General features: G+C 35.6%; 1 protein-coding gene across 2 annotated transcripts; it reads left to right on the top strand.

Annotated features, from left to right (window-relative positions):
- The first annotated feature begins 308 nt into the window (after positions 1-308).
- Positions 309-2,739, top strand: LOC113739083 (probable leucine-rich repeat receptor-like protein kinase At1g68400). Of its 2 annotated transcripts, none has more exons than XM_027266329.2 (3): positions 309-1,332; positions 1,422-1,811; positions 1,934-2,739. In XM_027266329.2, the coding sequence occupies exons 1-3, from the start codon at positions 471-473 to the stop codon at positions 2,569-2,571; spliced, it is 1,890 nt and encodes a 629-aa protein (XP_027122130.1). In that variant the 5' UTR covers positions 309-470; the 3' UTR covers positions 2,572-2,739. The 2 variants fall into 2 exon arrangements, with proteins under 2 accessions (XP_027122130.1, XP_071901170.1); XM_072045069.1 differs by having other exon boundaries at positions 1,419-1,811.
- Positions 2,740-13,999: the final 11,260 nt, after the last annotated feature.

The raw sequence follows: 13,999 nt of genomic DNA, 5'->3' as shown, positions 1-13,999 counted from the left end.
CACTTAATCAACCTAATAGTATAATAAGACAGCATAAACAAATCTATTACCTCTAATGTCATGTGCATTTTGTCAACATAATGAAAAAGGCCAACAAGACAGCCATGTCTATTGGATATATACTCTCCAATTAGTATGTACATAAATTAAAATAAAGTGAAAACTACTTTGATGTATCCGCTTTAGCGTCCTATCACCGGGATCTCCAGCAAACTAGCCTTGCCCATTACGTCAAAGCTTTCTTGATGATTATTAGTATTGTAATTGTAATTTGGGCATAGCACAGGAATAATTAGGATTTAGGGGAATATAGCTAGGGAGGTTATGACTTTTGTGTTCTATCTCAAAAGTCCTACTCCTTTATCATCATCTATATGATATGATTCTCCTGAAAGTTCATGTTTCGTGTTGGAATTCAGCATCCTTTACTGTTTATCATCCAAGTTTAGAGGAAATTAAGGAACTGATAAATGAAGGTTTGTTTCAGTATTGTTCATGTAACTGCAGTGGCATTCTTACTTGTGGTGCTTAATTTGTTCCCCAGTTGTGGAGCTGTGGAGGAGTTTTTTCCTGATGAAAGAAATGCATTGATTCAACTGAGGGAGATTTTCAGTTCTTCCAATGGCAATCTGCATGGAAATTGGACAGGTCCCCCCTGTTATAAGAACCAGAGCAGATGGGCAGGAATCGGTTGCTCAAATTCGCATGTCACACATATTGTACTCGATGGACTAAACCTCAAAGCCTCCCTTCCAACAATGCTGCTGCAGAATGTGACATTCTTGACTAAGATCAGCTTCAGAGACAATTTCTTGTATGGTCCTCTCCCCAATCTGTCTAGTCTCCAGGACCTGGAATTCTTGTTTCTTTCGAATAATCATTTCTCAGGCCCCATACCAGTTGTATATACTCAACTGCCTAAGCTAATCCAATTGGAGCTGCAAGTGAACTCTCTACAAGGTTCAATTCCACCATTTGATCAAGCAACGCTGATTAATTTCAATGTCTCTCATAATCAACTTACCGGCCCAATACCAGAAACAGCAGCCCTCAAAAGATTCCCAAAGAGCTCTTACAATTTTAATTCAAATTTGTGTGGAACACCTATACAAGTCCGCTGTCAAGTCTCATCTCCTCCTCCGCCCTCAAATGGATCAGTTCCTATATTAATTCCGCCACCACCAGCGCCAGAAAGTGGAAAAGGGTCACTCAAAATCTGGAGTATTGCGCTAATTGCAGCTGCAGCAGCATTGGTTCCTCTTTGTATCATGCTGTTTTTCCTCTGCTATTACAGAAGAATCTACCCGAAAAAGACAAAGGCTGAGCAGCCAGGTATACATACTATACATCTAGTCCAAGTTTGGTATATATAAACTTGAGAGAGTACAAACTTTAATATGTTGAATAACTGTTGACAGCAGGAGAAGGCATTACAGATGTTAGGGGAAAGAAAACACACTGGTCAGAGAGCACAGACGATCCAGAGAGAAAGGTTGAATTAGAATTTTTCAATACAAGTAGGCCATTTTTTGACCTGGATGATTTACTAAGGGCATCAGCTGAAGTTATTGGAAGGGGAAAACTGGGAACTGCCTACAAAGCCATGTTGGAATGCGGTCTTCTTGTTGCTGTGAAGCGGCTCAAGGACATGAATGATCTAAGCAGCAAGGAATTCAATCAGCAATTGCAGCTGCTTGGAAAGCTCAGACACCAAAATCTTGTTGAGATAATTTCATTTTATTATTCCAAAGAGGAGAAGCTTATTATCTATGAATATGTTCCACAGGGAAACTTGTTCCAGCTGATACATGGTAGGTTCTTAATTTTGTTATTACAATCAAAATTAACAAATGAAACAATATTTCATCCTTCTTTGTATTCTAGTAACTTGTGACTAAGTTAATTGCTCCTGTTTGATTTGGGGGTGTGACAGACAACAGAAGATTTCGACAACCATTAAACTGGAGGACAAGACTATCCATCATCAAGGACATTGCCAAGGGACTAAATTTTCTTCACCAGTCATTACCTTCTCACAAAGTGCCTCATGGGAACCTCAAATCTTCAAATGTTCTTCTCCAGGATAACACGAATGCTAATCAAGGGATAGTTAACGGTGGTTACTACCACTGTAAGCTCACAGACTATGGATTCTTGCCTCTTCTACCTTCCGGGAAATCATCTCAAAAGCTGGCCGTTGCGAAATCCCCCGAGTTTTGTCAAGGAAAAAGACTGACAGCCAAGGCAGATATCTATTGCTTCGGCATTCTTGTGTTAGAGATCATAACTGGCAAGACACCAGCTGGTCATAATTGGGCCACAAGAGCACAAGAAAGCTACGAGGACTATGATGTGGTGGATGATCTCTCAGATTGGGTTAGAACAGTTGTGAACAACGATTGGTCCACAGATATACTGGATATGGAGATTCTTGCAGAAAAGGAAGGGTACGATGAGATGTTGAAGCTCACAAACATAGCTCTAGAGTGTACAGATATAGCACCGGAAAATAGACCTAAAATGAATGAAATCTTGCGAAGGATAGAAGAGGTGGATACTACCCAAGTCTAAGTTACGTAGTTAATGGTTGCTAAATTGGTAGACATTCAACAGTTACAGGGAGGGCTCTTTTCTCCTCTGTTCTCTTTCTTTGTTTCTTGATATCAGTAAATAGCGACTTTGGAATTTTTCTTACACCTTTTGGTGTCACAGTCATGATACATACTATGTTTAAGGTTACATTTGTACCTTCAATGTTTGTAAGTTTGTGGTAACAAGTGTCATCATGAATCATAGAGTAACATAAGTATAACAAGATTAAGTGTAACAGATGAGCTAAAACTGTAAATGTACTATGTTATGATCAATTTGTAGTTTCGTTGGACTAGCTAGAAGAGGTGAGGGGCAGAAAAGATCTTGTACTAATGTCTGTAGTTCATTAGATTATGACTAACTTAATTTGTACTAGTGTTTTACTATATAAATTTATCCGCATTGTGTTCTTTGAAGGCTATCTGCTTTGTCATGTACAAGACAATTTCCTCGGATTTATCCAATTGAAGTCAAGTTTCTAATTTCAGTATGGAATGGAAGTCACATAAGTTTACTAACATATATGGTGCGGTGAGAACCAATGATTTATAAAACTAGCAATCTTCAGGTGCTTTCTAGTTTGTTGCTTTAGATGGTAGACATCTCATGTACAAGTTAGCCACGATAGCTCCATATTTAGGGGTGTGAACGAATTTAATTAAATCTAAAACTCTAGTGTTCACATTTATTTGATTATTATAACTAGCTTAAAATTTATTTAAAATTGACTTGGCTATTTAATGAGTCGAGGTCAAATGAGTTTTTTATTGAGTCGAACTCAATCAAAATTGAGCAGATTGAACTTTTTACAAGTAAATCTATCTTTACACTAATCATACAAAGCTCAAGCGAATTTGAAAGTTTAGCAAACACAAAATAATATTTAAATTTGATTTGATTAGTTAGTGAACCAAACACAATTCTTAGCAAGTCAAACTCAATTCGAGTATTAAGTAGGTTGGTTCGTCTTTCAACCCTATTTAGAGTTAAACGGACCTATTGTGGTGGTGTTAACTTACAATAGTAGTGTGGCTCAAATACTTGTTCATGACCTTACTGATTATCAACAACATTGAAAGTTTAAGAGCAGTGTCGTAAAAATTCATCAATGACAATCATTATAACTATGATTAACTAATCAAAAATAATGAATTTTTGTTGAAACACACAGAGTGTTTAATAACTAAAATCCAAGTATGGATTCTTCTAATTTTTTTTCTCCACTAGTATTTCTAGTATTTCTTCAACTTTTTTTAATTTTTAATTAAAATTATGAGATAATGGGTAAGTAATATTTCCCTTCTAAAACGTAGTTAAGCACAAAAACCATGGAATAGACCTATCATACCCATTAATTCATTTTGATTAATCTTAACTGAACTGTAAGTATAATATGATAAACTTTGCAACCCATTCGGTAGTATGAAACCACTTACAAACATCCTTTTAGTGCAATAAAATTTCTGTTGAGCAATTGAGCATAAAATTTAGTAGATAGATTAATCGTATTCTTGTATACACTGTTGTGTATACATTTTTATCGATGGATGTAGAATAATTAATCCGAATTTAAATTTAAAATTCAAATTTTACATATAGATCGTGTATCTAACTCTAATAGTGTACTTGAATCTATTATTTATTCAGTCTTCTTTTTTTTTACCGAAGAAGTTGATAAAGGTATTCTTTGCTGTATATTCAAGAAGTTATAATCTTTTGCTAAATAAATAAGTTAAAAATCATTATACCCCTTGATTGAATGCTAAGAAGCAATCACTTGTTCGGTTCAAGAACAAGTAAGTAACCTAGGATTAGGCCTATCAATTAGGCATGATATATATAGAAATTGAGTTCGGGCTTGGCCCATTCATGTTTCAAGTTTTAGGTCAAGATTGACCCTTGTATTTTATTGAGCTTCGGTCTTGTATACAAGGTAGTTTAAATTCAACAATTTTCTATCTAAAATATTATATTTTTCATAACATATAAAATATTAATTAAATAAAATCAAAGTTTAATATATTAAGAACAAAATTAATCATATTTATTAATACACATTTTTCAATAGTAGTAGATTTTTAGACAATGAGTAATTGTTTACGAATATTAATTTTAGTTAATAAACATTTATATTTAATATTTTATGTTAAATATATAGAAAAATTGGCCAGGCTAATATTGGGCTGAGCTTTGTGTTGTTCAAGATCAGCCCATTTTATAACTGGATATTTTTTTCGCCCATACCTAGGCCAGCCCATATACAATTCTAGCTTAGCCCATTAATTATAGGGTTGGTTGGGTCAAAATCAAATTAGTCCGGCCCTAGTCACAACCCAACCTAAGGAAATGAAATTTGATGTCAGGCCTCTGCAAAGGAGAGAGGCTCGCTCAAAAAGGAAATGAAACCAAATTAAGAGTCCGTTTGTTTCGGGTGAAAATGTTTTCCAAAAAAATATTTTCCTAATTTCCCGTGTTTGGTTGCACAAAAGTTACTGAAAACATTTTTCTATGTAAAATATTTTCACTCATCTTATGGAAAACAACTTCCCTTCCAAACTTAGTGAAGTTGTTTTCCAAAATGTATGCATCCTACCTGTAGTATATTCCAAATTTACTGAAAACATCTTGTAGTATGTTCATTTTTTTTTTTAGTGTAAACAGGAGGAGTCGAACCCAAAACCTCTTCCTTACACTCCCTCTCCCGTACCACCCAACCCAACCCAACCCTCCCCCTAGTATATTCAAAATAAAAAAAAAAAAACCTCATCCTACTCATCCTATACTAGTAATTAATTATGTATAATAGAGACATTCTTTTCTAGAGAAACTTTCAGCAGTGAGAGTGCAAGATATATGTCACAATAAGCATTGCATGTGATTGATATTTGACACTAAATGGCCAGCAATTTGTTTATTGTTTAAGAAGATATTTTTTATTCATATATACATTTCTCCAAGATTTTTTAAAGTTAAACAATGAGATAAATTTTCTTATTTTGCATGGGAAGAAGTATGTAGTTATAATGTGTAGAAAGTAAAGATAGAGATAAAAGTGAAAATATTTCAAAAGTTAAACAAACACCAGAAAAATGAAGTAAGAAAATATTTTCAATAAACTAACCAAACACCTGAAAATGATGAAAGGGAAATGATTTTCATGGAAAATTACTTCCACGGAAAATATTTTCCCAAGAAAAACATTTTACTTCCAACCAAACAGACCCTAAGGCTTCATACTAGGAGTCCAATTTTAATTGAACTAAATTTCCCAATAGACCATGATTTTCGGCATGGATTTCAAAGATTAATGAAGAATCAGCCATAGATCAAGGATAACATCCATATGATACATCTACAAATCATGTCTTGCTGTTTATTTGTGTATCTATCTCCACATATGAAAGAACATTTATTTTCTGCAATCTAATTCTTTTCTTTGATTTGAGACCTGGATATAATTGTTGATAGACAACATTAAAGTAACTCCATTCCAAGTCTACTTCTGTTTCATGAGTAAATCAATTCGTTGAACTTTTTTTTTAATATAAGATCTCAATATTAACATTACAAAGATCAATATTTTCGGTCTTCTTTTGTTTCAACCATTTCATTACTCTCTCTACAAAGTCTTTCAATGATTGTTTTCCTCCACGAGAGAGATCTTTGTCTCAAGTCTAGGTCTGCCCCTCTCTACTTTTATGTTATGTTCAATGAAGTTTTTTTAGGGTATTCTAACGAGAATTTTCTCTGTGCTAATATTTACTATCGAGAGTTTTTCCCTGGAGTTTTTAATGAGAGTTTTCTTCTCTCCTAAAATATTTTGAAAAGAGTTTTTTTTTGTCATTTCTCTATTAAGTCTAAGAAAATTTTTTTCAATCTACATGCCAAATTTGTGATTTTTTGTTTTTTTAACTCCTACCCAATCTATACGCTTCCTATCCCCAATTGTCAAGTTTAAAATTTGAATCTTGAATTTGATAGTTGGCAGAATTCTAAGAGTTCTCCCCAATTGTTAGATTTGCTATTTCTACAATATCTATTTGAGTGCTCATGATTTATTTGAATTCGAGATTCATTGGAATTTCACAGTAAATTCCTTAGTTATTTTCTATATTTAATTTGTTAGATCTAATGACTTTTAAGATTAGTTATATCTGTGACATATTCAATGTATTTTCTACCATTAGTAGAAATTTCATAGAATGAAATTTTATATATTATCTTTTATAGAAAAATATTGACATTACAAAATTCCCATCAATAATACTAAAATGCCACTAGGATTTAATTCTTTTCTTAATATATGATCTCAAGTTGACATTACAAAATTAACCTCACAAATGCTAAAAAGCCACCAGGATTGAGAGACAGGCCACAGGAATGTTGTAAGCCTCAATAATTCGAAAAAATCCACCCTTAATGGTGCAACTAGGAATAAGATTATGAAGAAAAAGGAAAGAATGATAGAGATGAAGAAAGATTGTAATACCCTATCCTATATTAGAAAAATAAAATTCTATAGACCAATACTTAAATAGAGTCTAAGTACTCAAATCCAACTTGGAATATATATTTTGGGTTACGAGAACAAAACCCAAATAGTTGAACTTGGCTGCTAAGACTTTGGTCACATCTTGGGCCCTGCAGGTGTGACACTGTAGTATTAGGGCAAATCTTGTGTGATTGGGAGAGTGGTATTGGGCCGGACTACACAAAGGAGTGGAGGAACTAAATGCTGTGCTAGGCTAAATGCTACGTCGACCTAAGGGTGGGAGCTACCTCTAGGACAATCTGAAATATGGTACTGGATTGGGTTTTGCAAGAACGTGAAGTTTAAAAAGAAGGGGTGAATGTGATGCCTCATCCCACATAAAAATTGTAAATTATTATAGACCAATAGTTAAATAGATTCTAAGTACTCATGCTAGCAAGAACGCATCCCAAATAGTTGGATTTTACTACTGAGACTCTAGTCGCATCTTGGAACTAGGAGTCTAGGGTGTTTGGTATTATGGTATTAGAGCAAATCTTATGTGGTCTCCTCATGGGGTGAGACTGGACTAGTGGATTTGGGCTGAACTACAAAAGGGAGTGGAGGAACTAAGTGCTACGTCAACCTAAGAGCAGGAACTACCTCTAGGACCTACACAGGCCACCTCTAAAATCCAACACAACTTAGTGGACAGTCCAAAATATGGTATTGTGAAGACGACGGGGATGGTAAGGATGATTTGTGCTTACGGTTTCGTGTTAGGATTGTCGCGCCCCATTTTTTGATAAGAGAAATAAATGGTTTGAGAAAGATGTTTTTGATTCAATTTTGATTGGAAAATGATTTTTGTGAGTTGAAAAGACATGGGTCTCAATGGGACTTGGGAAGCGACGATTCGACCCAAAAAATAGTTTTTAAAAAGGGTTTTGAATGAGAAATTGGAGTCGCCACTTGGTAATGATTAAGGTGTACCAAGTCACCTAAAAATAAATTTTTAAAGACAAAGTAGTAAAACCCTTTTAAAAACGACTCCTAATCCACGTAAGCCAAAGAAAAAGGTTCGGGAGTCACGTTTGACAAAGGGGAAGGCAAGGATAGAATCCAAGGCACCCCTTTGACCTAGCCAAGGCTAGTTGCGCGACTTAACCTTACCTTTCCTAATTTTCTACCCAATGTATGTTCGCACGTTGGATATGACTATATGAATGCAAAACGGAAAGGAAAATGCAATCCTAAATTCTACGATGTCTCTTGTGAGGCTTTTGGTCCCAAACCACATGAATTGTGGCGGCCAACAAAGGAAAACCTCATAGAGGTCGATTAATGCAAATGAGAGTTCAAATTCAAGTGTGCAAGTGTGAAAGTGTATGAAAGATGCAAGAAATGTAAGTGCAAGTGTGCGAATGTATAAAAAGGTGCATGTGTGAAATTGCATAAAATTCAAGTGTTTTTTGTGTGCAAGTGTGTGAAAATAGAATAATAGATATATAAGGTAAAGTGGAATTCCATTTGTGAGGTGGAAATGAGCACGTGATAGGAAAAATGTAGTGAGAAAGTATGGTTTTGAGAAATGTGAAAAATTGTGGTTAAAAGTATGTAGGTGATAAAAATGAAAGTATGACCCTAGAGGAATGCAACAAGTCGGGTACGGGGGTTGACTCCTAATTTTTCGACTTCGATTTTCCCTTTGATTAGAAGGCGAAACTAGCGTGCTAAGGCTATCGAGTAGCCACACTCGCTCGTTTCCCTTATCGGAAGGGATTTTCACGCAAATGAACCCTAACTAGCATGAGATGCAAGTCCTAAAATGAAGGGGAAGGGGTTTGAGGAACATACCAAATGACAAACTAAGGAAAAATGCGTGATATGTGGTGATCATGCACTTAATGAAAAAGGAAAAAAAAAAGAACCTATTGGGTCTAGCATTGGACTAGCCCATTCTATGAATTCCGACTAGCGTTGGACTAGTGGAAACGATAAAAGAAGCCACAACTAGCGTTGGACTAGTGTGGTGACGTACATTCATCCATTCCATTCATCTATACTACAAAAGCGAGTAGACATGCGAATCACTTATAAACACGTAGCACATAACACTTAGCATGCTTGACTAGATGCAAAATCCTAATAAGCATTTAACATATAACACATAGGCATGCAACCATTACATTTGCTAACTAAAACAAAAGGGAAAGGGAAAATGGAACAAATTACTTGCTATGCCCTATCTATTACAAGCCAATAGGTGTACACATACCCCATAATGAATAATTTAAATAAAAGTAAAAGTAAATGAAATAAATGCAAGGAATTAAGAAAGCAAAGTAGACATGCATATTCACGTAACACGTAGGAGCACGTAAGAGAGAAGTAAAGAGGATAAAAGAAAGTTATACCTTCCCCCGCTTGTGAAGCTAGTAAATGGAAAAGGTTCTAATTTGGGCTAAAACCATTAAACAGAGGATTAATGCACCAATTTAATAGTAAATCAAACAACACAAATTCTTCAAAAACAAAACTTAAGGAACCCCTAGTAGCTATAAAATTGAACCATTAAGTCCTTCAAATAATCAAACAAGTCCATATTCATCAAATGGGATTCCAATTTGGAAGGAAAAGGAACTTCGAAGGATTAAATCGATTAATCTTTTCAATTGCTGGGGCCATAATAGAATAAGAAGGGACTTGAGGGGTCAAGGCGAAATTTGTGAAAATTATTTCATGCATGCAAACCAACATTCACGGCCAAAGCTTCTGCAATTCCATTTCTTTCTACAATTTCTGATATGCGTAAGTTGCAGCAATTCATCACTAGTGAACTATAACACATTTCTCAAGTAAAATCCAAGCAAACTATCACACATTTCTCTACTTTGCAAACATGAAACTTGTAAATTTACATTTCTTAAACTAAAGACACAGCCATGGTAGTTCAAAAAGAAAACAGCAACAAGAAAAGAAATGGGTTATGGCCGGAAAACCAAAACTGCGGCAGAATTTCTTGAGTGAACTTTGCAGCTTGTTTCATGTGGTTGGGTCCTAAATAAACTCTATCAATGCCACAAATCCAATAACGGATGCAAGACTCTCACTCATGTTGTTCACTTTACTCAAACACAGCCATCTATTACCCGCAAAAGATTTAAACAAATCATCCAAATACAAAGTGCAGCCAAGTAATGCAAGGATTTGTGGCTACTTCATTAGACCAGAAATTCACTCTCAAGTGTTGTTAGCAACACACAAATGCACATGTTCACTCTCAACTGGTCCCATGAGGCTACTTCATACGGAAGAAAGAAATAAACAAACAACCTATATGCCAAGCAATAAGGTGATCACTGCTGCAACAAGGATGAAGCAAAACCTGTTGTTCAAAACAGTTTTGCTCAAGAAGGAAAATTCAGATTTTAGATGTAAACACGCAGCTTTTGTTCAACAAATTTCGACCAAAACCATAACCTATAACTAAACAACAAGATATATAACTAAAAAAAAACAAATCAGCAAAACACATAAGCAAGACTGATGCAAAGCTGGGGACACATTTAAACACTTTCTTTGGGGAACGAACACAGCTGCAACCAAACCAAAAGTTTCGACATTACTATGAAACCAGCAACTTGACACTCACGGGTTTCTTTCTGTGCAAATTCAGCTTTCATATGTGCAGGGAGACAACAAAACAGGTTCCTTAAACCTCAACCAAGGTCTAGCAATACAAAGGCGTTCGAACATCAACTAACTTCAAATCAAACAAAATTCAAGAAAAAGCATCCTAAGGTCCCAAATTAAAAGAACAAACACAATGCAAAGAATCCCCTGCAACCTGCCGGCCTCACTCATTCAGCTTCAAAGAAAAAAAAAAAAACAAAACAAACGAAGAAGCCAACAGTTTTTTGATTCACAGGTTTTGCAACCAGAAAATTCCAATCAGAATTTTGATAGCCAACAGATTCATATAGTAAACCATTTCAGATGCTTTGACAACTAGCAACTTCATATAGCCATAACAAATATTCAACCAGCAGTAAAGATTCAACCAAGACCGAACCAAAAAGAGTCTTTGTACTATCAGTTATCATTCAAGACAGAATCACTGATCACATTCATCAAATTTCTGGTACCGAAAATGCAAAGCTGACTGCCTTTTTTCCGATTCACCAATTTTCACAAGACAAATTCAAAAACACAGCTCATGCATATCCACAAGACTTGATTTTTCATTCATAAACAAAGAAAACAGAATCTTGGGGACATGAAACAGAAAAAAGGCAGAAAGAAAGACGAAAAAAAAAAAAAATTTTCCGTAAGCTAAATCTCGACACTCACGTAGTTCTCGCTGGTTTCTTGATGAAAATCAGAGCTGATGATGGGGTTGGGCTCTTTCTTTGATTCTCCTCAGGATCTTCCCCTTCCTCCTAGTCCTTTCTTACGCTGCTTCCCCCTTTGGCTTTTCTTGCTCTCAGCTTTTTCCCAAGAAAAACTCCCTCAATCTCTCGGTCCTCTTCAGATTTTCAGCCGCCAATCCTCTCTATTTTCTCCCCAGATTTTTCAGCCGTTCCCCTCTCTAAAAACCTCCCCTCCGGCTGAACCTTCTTGTTGCCTTTTATATGGAACCCCAGGCCACTAAACCCTCACCCCAATGGTGAGGATGAAGGCTTGTCCTTCCCTTTCCATCCAGCCATCCGATGGCTATCCGTGGCTGTCCTTTGCACGCTACAAAAAATTGCAGCGTGCATGCTCCGCTATTTTTTTTTTTTTTGAAACTAATTAATTAATTAAACAACAAAAAAGATAATAATAAAACAATAATGATTAATAACGAAAACAACTTAATTAACGTTAGATAAAAATAAACTAGAAACAACAAAAACGCAACTTTCCATTTTTTCATTTTTCTCAGTTTTTTGCTATTTTTCTTTTTTCTTTTCTTTTCAAAATAAATTAACAAAATAAATCAAAATGCCAAAAGATTGAATTTGAACGTATTTTTGTGACCAATTTTCCCTTTTATTTCTTTCCATTTTTCCAAGCCAACTAAAGCCTATTTTTTTAAAATTTTTCTTCTTTTTCCTCTTTTTCTTTAATTTTCTCTTTTCTCCTTTTTTTTTATAATTTTTCATTTTCATTTTTCCTTCGAGAAAGCATTGAATAAAAACAAAAAGACTAAAACATATTTTTGATGTTTTTCTTTTCTTTTTTCTAAAAACTCTATGCTAATTTTAAACTTAAAAGCTAAAACTAAAAACTAAAAACTAAACTAAAAGTAAATAAGAATAAATAGCAAATGAAATAGGTCAACTAAAAGGGCGAAAATGAATAAAACTAAAATATCATAACAAGTAATAGTGCAAAACACACAATAACGAACTAAAATGCAAGCAATCTAAAATGAAAATCATGAAATAGATGCTACATAAAATTATTCAAAATTTGGTGTCTACAGTTTGCCCCTCTTTGTCTGAGTTTTGAAAAAACTTGAGACAAAGAAGTAGACACCAAATACTTACCTGTGTTATTGGGTTGCAAAAGATTCCAACGAACAGGAATTATAACACGGGACTGACCCGAACATGAAAAATGAAACGGGACTGACCCGAACAAGAATTGAAAACGGGACTGACCCGAACAGAATTTAAAACGGGACTGACCCGAACAGAAATTTACAACGGGACTGACCCGAACAGGAATTTAAAAACAGATGAATTGAAGTGAAATGGAGTGTTGGTGGGATTGACCCATGTTCATTGATGATACAAATGAAAGAAGTGATAACGGGACTGACTCATGTTTGTTAATAATGCAAATGAAATGCTCGCTAGTGGGACTGACCCACGGCTAATGGCGAACGAAAAGAAATGCTCACTAGTGGGACTAACCCACGGCTAGTGGCGAAAAAAATGCTCACGGACGGGACAAACCCAGCTCCAATAGCAATGAGAATGAGATGCTTACTGACGGGACAAACCCAGTTCCCGCAGCAATAAAATGATTTTGATAATCGGACAGTGGGATAAAACCCGAGCCTGCCTAGGTCGGAGGGATAAAACCCATGCCCAACGAAAATAAAAGCGGTCAGTGGGATAAAACCCGAGCCTGCCGAGGTCGGAGGGATAAAACTCATGCCCAACGAAAATAAAAGCGGTCAGTGGGATAAAACCCGAGCCTGCCGAGGTCGGAGGGATAAAACCCGTGCCCTAACGAAAATAAAAGCGGTCAGTGGGATAAAACCCGAGCCTGCCGAGGTCGGATGGATAAAACCCGTGCCCAACGAAAATAAAAGCGGTCAGTGGGATAAAACCCGAGCCTGCCGAGGTGAACTTGATTTGATTTTTTGACTTTTCTGATGATGATTTTTGATGTTTGATTTGATTTGATTTGATTTTTTGATTTTTGATTTTTGATTTTTGATTTTTGATTTTTTTTTTTTGACTTTTGAGAAACTTTTCAAAAAATTAATTTGCCCCAGCTGGATGAATTTTTGCAATTTGAGTCCATAGTTGATTCGGTATCGCCATGTTGCTGCACCTTTTGATCAAATTTGCTTGTGACATTTTCGATCTGCCTTTGTCCACCGGAGGACTGTTCCCGACACCAATTCGAGTGCGAGGTGTGATTACCTTCATCTGTGCATACAATTTTTCCTGTGAAAGAGAAAAAACAAAGAAATTGCCACCACCATTTGATCCGTTTTCCTTCGAGAATCGTGTAAACATGAGTCTTTCAACGCCTTTATCAACTTTTGCTGCGGCAGCCGATTGAGTTGGATTTCTTACCCTGAAGCTTTTCTAATTTTCAAACTGACCAGGTATGTGCTTTGCTATATTGTGAAATCTGTGTAGCTGGCTTGGCTGAATTTCAATTGTTCCCAAAAGATGACTGAATCCAAGCATGCTTTTTGCAATAAATCAC

Source organism: Coffea arabica, chromosome 4c (assembly GCF_036785885.1).
Source record: "Coffea arabica cultivar ET-39 chromosome 4c, Coffea Arabica ET-39 HiFi, whole genome shotgun sequence".
Classification (NCBI taxonomy): domain Eukaryota; kingdom Viridiplantae; phylum Streptophyta; class Magnoliopsida; order Gentianales; family Rubiaceae; genus Coffea; species Coffea arabica.
Note: the sequence above shows the minus strand (reverse complement) of the source record. Positions and strands in the feature narration are given on the sequence as shown.

What these genes read in the sequence shown, in the direction of transcription:
- LOC113739083 (XM_072045069.1), top strand. Translation starts at nt 471, where the DNA reads ATGAAGGTTTGTTTCAGTATTGTTCATGTAACTGCAGTGGCATTCTTA. An exon ending in GACAAAGGCTGAGCAGCCAG is followed by an intron (nt 1,333 to 1,418) that starts GTATACATACTA and finishes AACTGTTGACAG; the next exon opens with CAGGAGAAGGCATTACAGAT. An exon ending in CTTGTTCCAGCTGATACATG is followed by an intron (nt 1,812 to 1,933) that starts GTAGGTTCTTAA and finishes GGGGTGTGACAG; the next exon opens with ACAACAGAAGATTTCGACAA.